The sequence below is a fragment of the Oryzias latipes genome, chromosome 8 (assembly GCF_002234675.1).
Source record: "Oryzias latipes chromosome 8, ASM223467v1".
Taxonomy (NCBI): domain Eukaryota; kingdom Metazoa; phylum Chordata; class Actinopteri; order Beloniformes; family Adrianichthyidae; genus Oryzias; species Oryzias latipes.
Window position 1 is genome coordinate 13,322,064 of NC_019866.2, and position 10,889 is coordinate 13,332,952.

Here is a 10,889-nt window from a genome sequence, read left to right on the forward strand (position 1 = left end):
CTCTCTCCTGCGTATCAATTGTGCTCAAAGATTTTAAATAAGATTTAGGTGTCTAAATATAGTTGCAATCCTCTGTAAAGTAGTCGGGAAAAAATCTAGACTATAATAATTAAAGGCAGCAAAAATATTTATTAAAATGAAAGAAAATAGGTATGTCTGAATTCCCAGTCTAACCTCTATATAGTGCACTTTATAGTGCTTTCGCCATTTTGTAGTGCTGTCCGAATCTACAATTCCAAAATCCAGTGCTCTGGAAATTTTCCAGAGGTGCATCGATGCTCACCAGATCGGCGAAATATAGACCACGATGCATTGCGTTGGAACAAACTTTGACCAAAAACATGTATTTAAATGTATTTTTTTTGATAAACTATCAACGTTTTTATCTTCAGAAGACAGTGGACTCATAAATAATCGTCGCAAAAGGCTCATTTTACTTTTATTTTAACTCTGTGAAATCGTTGACGTCATATCTGCCGTAAAAAAAAAAAAAAAGATGTAGTGAGAACGGTGTCCGAATTGATTCTAAAATTCACGGCACTACATAGTGCCGCACTATATCGTTTTTTAATAGTTAGGGGTTAGGGTGGGAATTCGGACACAACCAATGTCTTAAAAAATAGGAGCATGTCATGGTAACAAAACCCCCCCCCCACAAAAGGTCAGGCCCCATATGGAAACACAATTATAAAAAACAAACAAAAAAACTTATTTGGGGGATTTGGGAGGATTTACCAGAAAATAAAGAAAACTAACTGATTAAAAGCCCCTCCCATCACCTTCAGGGACAGATCTAATTCATGTAGGTTGACGTTTTTTTGGAAGAAAACGACTCGTTGAGTGTGAGAGTAGCAGGCACCAAAGGGGCTGAGTATGGTGAGTCTTGGAGGGGAACAAGTGACTGAGTGTAACTACGCATTTTCAAAAGCAAGCTGAAGTGGCGAGTGCTTCAGCACGCCACCCCATGATCACAACCCGCAGACTGCAGGGGTTTAGTTTACGCAGTTTTGCCTTGTTCTAATGCATTTTTGTACAACTTATGTTGTTGTTTATGTGTTTAGAGTTTCTCTTTTTCTTTCCCGGTTTTACAGATTCGCTGGCAGAGCTTCTGCGTGGGCAGCACATCGATCAATCCTCAGTTTGGCTGAAGCCGACCCACACTCCTCGGCTATTTCCATATCTAACAAGTGACATTCAGAAAACCAGACCAAGAAAATCAAAGAGAAAGATTCTATTTACAAGAATAAACCTCAAAGCTTTTTACCAAGGAACTGATAGACTTCTTGATGACTGAAAGGCAGAAGTTTTTCTGACCCAGTAAAGGCTCCACAAAAGTAGTGCAAACTATAAATATTGCTGTCATTTGGGTCAAGCATTTGAGATGTTAAAGATGCTTCTGCTGTCATCCAAATCCCACCTAACAAGCAGGATTATGACAGTTTAAAAAATATAAAAATAAAGTCAAATTAAAACGGAAAATAAATAATAGAAAGTGGTCAAAATTGTTCAGGAGAAATATTTATGTAAATATTTATCTCCTTTCAACTGATATAATTCTAGATTTTGTTCTTTATGCAAGTAGCAAAAGAGCAAAACCAAAGGTGAAGTTGTTTTTGGCAAAGCTGAAATTTAAGAAAGCACATAGTTGCTGTTGCAACCATAAAATGAGGCGATGTTAGTTTGGTGCATGAAGACTGAACAAGAGCAACATTTCAGAAGTCTACATTAAAAAGTGGGGCATAAACTCAAACGTTTCTCCTCAGAATGACCACATTAACACTCAGAATTATTGGTTATTCTGAATTTATATGATTGTTTTTTTACTAAAACATATTTTTTTATTTCTTCAAAAAAATGTATAACAATTTTGTTTAGATCTCCTTGATATTCCGTAATGATGCTCTTAAGCAACAACACGGATAAAAACGTCAGTATTTTTTCTGCATATGAGCTGTTTCGTTCTTCATTATCCTTTTAGAACATCTATAAACACCCAAACCTGTTAAAATGTCTCTAAATTAATTACAAAAAGGGCTCTTAATGAATGTTTCTCATCCAAAGAACATTATTACATAGTGATGACAACTTTAACAAGGAAATGTAAACTAGGAATTACATTTTGTGTCATACATCCACCAATTTTTGTCCTTTTATGCACTAAAAAGTTAAACCCAACTGTGACTTGGTTTTTGTTTGATAAAATAGTTTAATAATCAGTAACAGTTATTCTATTTACAAGGTCACTTGAATAATTTGATAACTTGAGAACCTTGATTATGATTGGATATGTGGCTTGCATGCAAATGAGCTGGACGTCAAACCTGCTTTTCTTCATATTTTTTCTTCCCTTCTGTTTTTCTATCTTTTTATGACTACATCTCCTGATTACCCAAGACAGCTAACTTATAAGTACTTCTGGAGTATTTCTGAATCATCATGAAATTGCAGCGTGCCAGTGACCACGACTGGAGCCCTCCTACAATAATATTTCTTCTGATTTAGTATTTTGAATGTCTGCAGAGAACCAGTGAGGTCAGCTTCCTCTGGGTTACCAAGGGTAACATTTAAATACATTCAAGCTCTGCACGGGGAGATAATACATAAATGTTCAGCTGTGCTCGCTCTCACATACCAACCCACACACCATTAGCACAATACATGCAGTTGTTCCTGTTTTTTGCATCGTATTATCTCCACCAAAGTCCACATACATTAATTTGTAGAACACACATTCTCCAAGATTTGACCCTTTCCACATCCTCCATGTTTTCCCATCAGGAATGTGGTTGACTCTTCCTGCCTCACACACAAACTGAATGAAAGCCCCCTGATGTCACAGCATTGGTATTCAAAGCTGGGGGGTGTAGAGTAAAAATTCTAGTACAACTCCAGATGTTTTTTAAAAGGAGTGTTTTCTCACCCCCATCAGTCATTACAGAGCTATACTCTCACATATTTTTTCCTTTCATTCAAATGTTTGAAAACTTTCTATATTAGAAGATATTTGTCCACAATAAACAATGAGCTTTTTACTCATTAGTCAAATTTCAAATGAGATCAAATGAATAAACAGACATAAGTCTGAAAAAACAAACAGGTAAAATGCTTTTATCTTTAACAAAAAGCCACCTCCTTTATGACCGATCAAGCTGACTGGAGTTCTGACTCTTTCCAGACACTTCCTGGGAAGTGTGTTCCGCATTTGAGCTGACAGTCAACATCTTTTCTCGATTATCCCAGGGAAAACAAGAAACTGAGCCGGGGAACAGGAAGAAAACAACACGGGACTCCCACAGAGTCAGAGTCCTGACATACCTTTTTTTTTACAATCACAAACCAATAAACAGAGAGGATCGTTTTTTTCTTCTTCTAGGAGACAGCATCAAAGCCGCATGCAAAAGGAGTACTAAATGAGACATAGGAAAGACTTTGTTAATAAATAGAGACTATAAACACTGTCACAAATATTTGTTTTTATGTCAGTTATAAAATAATCTGTAAAAAAATCGATTAGTTTGGGTTAAACTCAAAAACTTTTTTGCAGGCTTCTAGCTCCATCCCCTCTTCTGTAAGTACTTTTACACGTGTTCATAATCCATCAGGATTAGAACGCTTCTATCTCATGTGCATCCTCACAAAAAGACGTTTATGTAGACATATTACAACTCCAAAATATGCAGGTAACAGAATTATCCATCTGGAATTCAAGTACTAGAAATTTTTGTGGAGAAAAAAGATGCACTTAACCTCATTGTGAGGTTTTTTCAATCATTTTGTCAAGATTTTTTTTCCTAAAACACAAAGTGGTCACTCAGTCCCAATCCTTGCTGTAACCATAGTGATGACTTTCTGTGTTCCTCCTCACAGGCTCTGCGCTAAAGCAGCCAGAGCTTGTGAGGAGCAGCGCGGGAAAGAACAACAGCATAAAGAACAAAAAAAAAATCATCTCTGTCTGTTATGTGCGGACGAGTCAAAAACAAACAAAAAAATGAAATTTCTGATCAGGACCACAATGGAAGGAGAGAAACAAACAAACAAAAATTCCTGTTAAAAAACAACATTTTACATAAATTAAGGGAGAATATGGCAGTTTGTGCCTGAGAAGTGGAAAAGATTTGGCATATGCCTGACTCTAAACTTATTAGACAATCTTAAATGAAAGCCTCTGAGCTAATTCATGCATATTTATAATGTGCTTGTAAAGGTTAAAACACTTGCACCTCATTCCAAAAGAGAAACTGAGAAAGTTAAGCACACACAAGAAAATAACAAATAAAAAAGTTTGCCTAAATGTGTAAGGTTTGTCCCCATCTACAGATGATAGGCAGGGCAAACTGTCTTTAAACTAGGTAAAATTTGCAGACAAGATGGCACCTGACATTACTGTCCAGAAGCAGAACTTATACAATTTACCCTAATCCTAACCAAAAAGTCATGAGAATTGTACGAAAAAACGTTTATTGAAACGGAAAGCGGGAAAAACGGTACCTGTAAAGGTTGCCAGTTAAAATTATGTTTTTTAAGCGATATTGGGGACTTCTGGTTCTGGATTTTGATGTCTGTAGCCAGGTGGTCGTGAAAAGCTGAATTAACTCAGAATACCTCAGGTCATCATACTGTACTTTCCTCAATCAGGTTTCCAGGATAGGAAAATTATGAAAAACTGCAATTATGCTGCAGATATGTGATGCAGCCAGTGAAGCAAGTCGACCTTTTGCTGAGGGAGGTGTGTGTGTGTGTGTGGACATACACAGCTAAGTGTGTGTGCGCTTGTACCTGTGTGAGTTCAAAAAAGATTCTGGTGAGAAAGTGGCACCTGACACCTTATCTGAAGCGTGTTAATGATGCATTACTGTAATACGCTTTGGCATGGATGTGTGTGTGAACGAGGGGGAATAGCAGGGCTGGCACACTTTAGCTCAAACATCAGTCTTTTCCTTGGATGTCTTTTATCTGTTTGTCACTGGGCCTTGGGCTAAAAAAAACTGGTTTCTTAAAAAAATAGAGAAAGAATTTCAAATTAGATCTCACTTTGCTGACAAAAATGGGGGTTCGCCTCTATAATATGTTCCATATGTCTCTGTTAGGAGGTCCAAGTCCACATCTGGGGTTGGATCAAGAACACTGGTGTGGATAAATGTGCACATTCAGCCTCAAACAGGCAGTCATGAAGGGAATATAAATCCTTCCTAAACATGTGACAAACAAAACGGCTGTAAAACAGAAGAAAAAGTGTTGTGTCGCTTTGGGGAAACAGAAATTCATTCAATCTGAAATGTGAAGTTTTATTAGATTAGTGTGCAGGCGGTTGTGGCGGAACAAAAACCCGCCTGTGTGTAAAGTCTGTGGGTCCCATGAAAAGCCAAAATTAAAATTACAGCCGCAGTTATGCAGTTGTTTGATTGGAAAAATGAACAAAACTGTTAATGTTTAAGAGTAGGAAGATGATGACCTCACAGCAAGAGAAACTGTCAAAAAATGAATAGGGCTAAAATCTCATTGGACTCAAAAAAACCCCCCAAAAAACTAAAAATCAAGTAACGAAACTAAACCAAACATGTTGACAATATCCAAAGGATGTCAAAACTGATTACGGGATGGTCACAGGACCCATGGCTTGGCAGCCATTTTCCAGGAAATAGCTAAGTTTTTCTAATTTTCACATTTTAAACAAATGGGAAAAAAACTTGTTTGAGCAATCTTCGCAAAGTTATTACACACATACCACCCTCTTAAGTGTACAACAGAAAAAAATCCCCTGTAGTGCCAGTTACAAATTTAAACTTCTTCGATAGGGACTTTGATCATTTGGCTTCTCACTTCTCTAACATCATTTAGAAGCTACTTGAGAGAAACTGTCAGAAATAAAGTTTGTAGTTGGCATAACGAGCTCACAGAAGTGACGTTCCCCTTTTGCTCAGATATTTTTTACTGGAATGTTGGTACAAAGCAGTACCAAACAATATGACATATGATATGAACATATTTGGAATGTGGCTGTGGTTAACAGAAAACCATAGTTGCCAATGAAATCCAAAAACTTACTTTTGCAAATTCTTTGGAAAATTACATCAACCTGTTTGCCAATTGACTAAAGAAATAAAATGGTTGCTATGGAGATAAAACCATTGACTCCTGACAGAGTGATCCCTCCTCCCTTGTGTTCCAAACAGGAAGTACCGGTTGGCACCAAAAAGCCAAAAATCTGTAGACTTCCATTGTTTTTATTTTATTTTTATGAATTTGTTCCGCAACTCTGGCCAGGGTGGCTAGGGGAGAAAGAGAGAGAATAAGGGGCGTGTAGCAGCCACTCAGCCAATGGCTGTGTTAAGTGTCTGGAGACAACTTGCAGCTTTAATTTTTCACGTGAAGAATTAATGATCTCCAATAGGAGTCTGTGGGATATTGTGTTTCGCATAAGGAACAATTGTTCTCAGTATGCCAGGCAACACTGCAGTTGACATGAGTTTAGAAATATGGCTAAGCTGCTTTTATTTTCATTCTTTTACTTCATAAATGACATTTTAGGTCAGAATTTTTTATTTTTTGCAAGTGACTTTGTCCCTTCCTAATAGCATCAAATGAAAGTATTAATTCTTGTTTTTTTTCGAGGATGTCAGCTGTTTGTCTTCCAGCTAAAAGTATACATTCATTTTAGTTTTCCACTGGTTGCAAGGAAAGATTTAGACGGAAAAAAAATAACAAAAATTAACCCTTAAACAACCCAGCCAAGCCTTTTCTGATGCATATTGTCCATAGGGGAGTAATGCACACAATTAAAGTTTTTAATAATATATTATCTAAATGTGATCTAGTTGAACAGGGTTAAGGAGACTTTCTGATACAGTTTCCAGCAGCATCTCACTCATAGGTTGCAGAGTCAGACACTGCTTTTTTCCCTGCAACCATTGCTACCTTGATATACTTTTCTAGTCTAATATGACAACAGACACAACAAATGCTGCTCATTTGTGCTACTTGACAGCTGGATGATGGTGGGTTTCCACAGCCCTCCCTTACACTCTGCAGACCTCCACTTCTCCCACACCCCCACTGGTGGCCTACTTCCTGAAACCTCTAGCAAATCTGCTCCCACTTTCTGGTTCTCCAGCCTAAATTACATGGGCTATCTCTGCACCCCCCCACCCCCATACATCTTCTCTTATAAAAAAAAGGTACGACAGGAAATCTGCTGAACCCAGCATTTTGCAGAAGAAGTCAGGCATTTTTTTTCAGAGCAGACAAATTTTCTTTAGTTTAATTTTCATGGAAAATTGACTTGTGTGCTGTGTCACTGCTGACTAGGCACATTTATTTCACTAGTTCAAACTAAAGGCAGCTGGTGTTCAGTCACACTGTCTTTGCAGACAAAACAGACTGTTTTTTTTTTAATATGAGTGCATTCTAGCCTTTGTCAGGCAATCAGCTCATTTTAGGCAATGCTTTGGCTCTCCACAGGACCCAATCTAAGAGCTGCACAAGGACACACACATTTTCACTGCTGGTGGAGGAAAAGTCCCAGAGTGCTGTTTGCACACTGGCAGAATAAACCTAAGTGAAAACACGTGTCCTTTAAAAGCAGAAAGTGGAAGTTGAGCAGTCTCAACTTTGAGATTGAGGCCGCGTGAAACCGAATCCGATCACAGAGTGGATGGAAACACATCCTGTTTTCCATGTCATCATGGAATAACTGAATAAAACAAACAAACCACACAAAGATATGTGATTTGTTTAGACTTTATCAGTATAGGATATTGGTACCAGTCAATTTTTCCCTAATACTATTAGTGCACAAATATGATTCTTCTGAATTTCAAGTTCCTTTTTGCACCTTCAACACATTAAAAATGCTTCCAACTATAAGTTATCTGTTAGCACACACTTGTGAAATGCACAGCTCACATGCATTAAAACCTGCATGATTCCTAATCTGAAACAGGCACAGCAGCCTGATAACATGTCTCTGAGGAGAGAATGCGTGAAGGCAGGTGACCCACTGCCAGCCAGCGCTCCATCTGAATCCAATATCCAGCTTACCTTCTTTGCAGCCTTTGATGGCGACCTCCTGGTGGGCTTCTGCACCTGGCCGCTCTGCTTAGACACTGAGCCATTCTCTCGTTTTTTTGCGGGGGACGAAGGGGTTGATGATGGTGCTGGGGAGGGGGAGGCTTGAGGAGTGGAGGAGGTGGGAGCACTGCTCCCTAGAATGGCCATCTCCTCTGTGGCCGTGAGGCGCAAGCTGCGGAGATTTTCGTGTGTTTCGTTGTCGACCACCAGCAGCCTGGTCTCGTGGTCCACTGCTTTGATCCGCTGCACCACCTAGGAGAAAGCAATTAAAGCAGACACAAGTTTTAAACAATAAAATAAACTCTGATGGGTTTAGAAAACCCTGAAATTTGCCTTAAGGTCCCTTTCTGATCATCCTTTGATTGATTTAAAAAAACTTCCCAGTGGTCTTTTAATTTAGGTAAAATTGGGGGGAAAAAGAGTCGTTTTCAAGGACAGTTTCTGCAGAGCGGCAGTAGTTCATTAGCAATTCACCCCTGAGTTGTGGTCCGGACTGTTGGTGTGGAGTAAGTCCACCCCCACTTCCTGTCATCCATTTGTTTACATTCTCTGCTGCTAGCTTACAGACCCTCACAACCCCAACCTAACATTAGTGATGCAACAAAAAAAGCAAGATTGGAGCTATCCAGCTGTTCAGTTATGAACCAGATTCCAGCTCAGACAAGGAAAACAAAGACATACATGGATCTATTTGTCTGCAAGTGGATGCAGCAGAATGGAGCGGAGCAGAGAGCTTGTAGCACCTATGTCAGAAATACAATCTTTTTTCCGTCTGCTCCTGATTCACAGCAATCTGAATAAAGAAATTGTCAGAAATGTCATTTTAAGCTTATTCTTTTTTTTACATATGTCCCCATCATAAGAAAAAGGCCACAAGAACATGTTAAAAACAGCAAAAACACTATTTTTTATTAGTGTGGGCCTTTAAATAAGAGTAGAGTTATAAGTAAGACCTGATTGACTTTTTTAAACCGGTAAGACACATACTGCAATGATATCATAACAAAGCTGCTCTCTGCATTTTTGACTTATTTGTTGAATCGAATCTTGAGTTTTTCTTTACGTTGTCATCATTTTATAACGAACGGTTGTTTTTGCTCTGAGAAATGATCAAAATGAACATGAGGAATGGAAAGCAGCATGTGTTTATTGGTCCTTTTTATGTTTTTGAATGTAAATAAACATATATTTTTGTACTTTTCCACCCGTTTTGTAGCAATATTAGTCTAGACATAATCAGGCATCATTTTACCAGCTTTCATTTGATCCATAAAATGACAAGTTCTACCTGAGAGCCTGTAATGGTTCAGATTAGCTGTGGGGGAAAACTTCATGATGACAATGTCTGACAACTTGACAGTTTTTAAAATGAAACAACACAAAGCAGACAAAGCTGGAGAAACTTTTGTTGTTGTTCACAATGACAGCTTGCTGTCCAAACTGAAATGATGCCCTGGTACACACTAAAACTGACAACAAAAGATGTTTCTGAGTGAAGTTTTAATCATTTCTTTAAATCCCCTTTAAGTCATTTAATGGATCATGACACTTAAAGTCTCAGAAAAGACACAAAACAAAAGAAAAGGATTAAAAATGTTTTTGGTGTCTGAATAACGACTATCAATCCAAAAATCTACTAGTTCCACAGGAAGCGTTATGGCATGGGGGTTGCAGTTCACATCATACCCAGCCGGTGTGACCTGTTGATGCACCTTTGCGGGCAGCTTGTCCTGTAACATAAGTTCAAATCATAAATATATGAATGCACCTCTCCAACTTGCCTGGTGGTGCGTTTCTCTCTCCACGTTCACTCCATTCACGGCCACCACTCGGTCCCCAGCCCGCAGCCCCGACGCCTCTGCGGGGGAACCTGGCTCCACTTTTCGGATGTATTGCCCACTTTTGCCCTTCTCCCCGTGCAAGTGAAATCCGTAGCCGCCCTGGCTTTTTGCCATGACGCACAGCCGCGGCTTCAGCTCCTTGGCCATGTCTTCCTGCTGCACCAAAGCCCCTGTAATGTTCAGTTACTTGATGATGGGAGTTTAGAAGCGCAGCTGCGGGACCAAACTTCCAGTTTGAGAAACCATATCTGCAGAAAATGTAATCCCTTCAGAGCAGTGCGCAATGCATCCAGACAGTAGGTCCAAATGCACAGTTATAGAAGAAACCCAACAGAGACGCAGAAAAGATACTTCATGGCCAAAATAATGCAGCCAGTCCAGCAGATCGAGTGTCCAAACTGGGGCGCGCGGCTGGCAACTCCAAAACGGATCCGTGGCAGTGCGCAACCGCAACAGGGCGACTTTAAAGCTGCTCCATAAGTTTTCTTTCAAGTAAGGATAATCAGCATGCTCTTTGTCTCTGCACATTTATCCATTAAAAACTCCCCAAAGAGCGACGAATCAAAGAGCTGTCGCTGGTGCAGAGTCTGGAACGTGTGCGCAACAGCACCACCTTCCTTCCGACAGTCTACCTGTAGGAAAACTGAAAGTCCGATCAAGAAATTGGACGTGAAACAGCAGGCAATATCGCCACCTCGCGGCAGACATTGGTTCAAGAGCAATTTCGAAGCCAAGATGCAAGTGGACCGTGACGTTTATGTTTTCTGATAAATAAAATAACATCCAAAGCGCACACGTTTTCAGTAAGAGGATTGGTATGCGTTAAATAATCAATTAACTGTTAAAACTCATTAATTATTTGATAGATTAACGGTCCCTCCCTGATGTTTGGAGTTGGGATTTCAACAAAAACACTTCTATACATTTATTTAATGTCAAAAGTCAGCAATCAGCTAATTTAAACAATTTTACATTATCTAG

General features: G+C 39.1%; 1 protein-coding gene across 1 annotated transcript in view; it reads right to left on the reverse strand.

Moving 5' to 3' along the window:
• LOC101167292 (Na(+)/H(+) exchange regulatory cofactor NHE-RF2) overlaps positions 1-10,509 on the reverse strand; it is a 31,892-nt gene extending 21,383 nt beyond the window's left edge. Inside the window, exons 1-2 of the mRNA XM_011478281.3 lie at positions 9,849-10,509; positions 8,038-8,319 (exon numbers count right to left, since the gene is read on the reverse strand). Of these exons, the coding sequence (XP_011476583.1) occupies positions 8,038-8,319; positions 9,849-10,055 (489 nt within the window). The 5' untranslated portion in view covers positions 10,056-10,509. The remainder of the gene's footprint in view (positions 1-8,037; positions 8,320-9,848) is intronic.
• Positions 10,510-10,889: the final 380 nt, after the last annotated feature.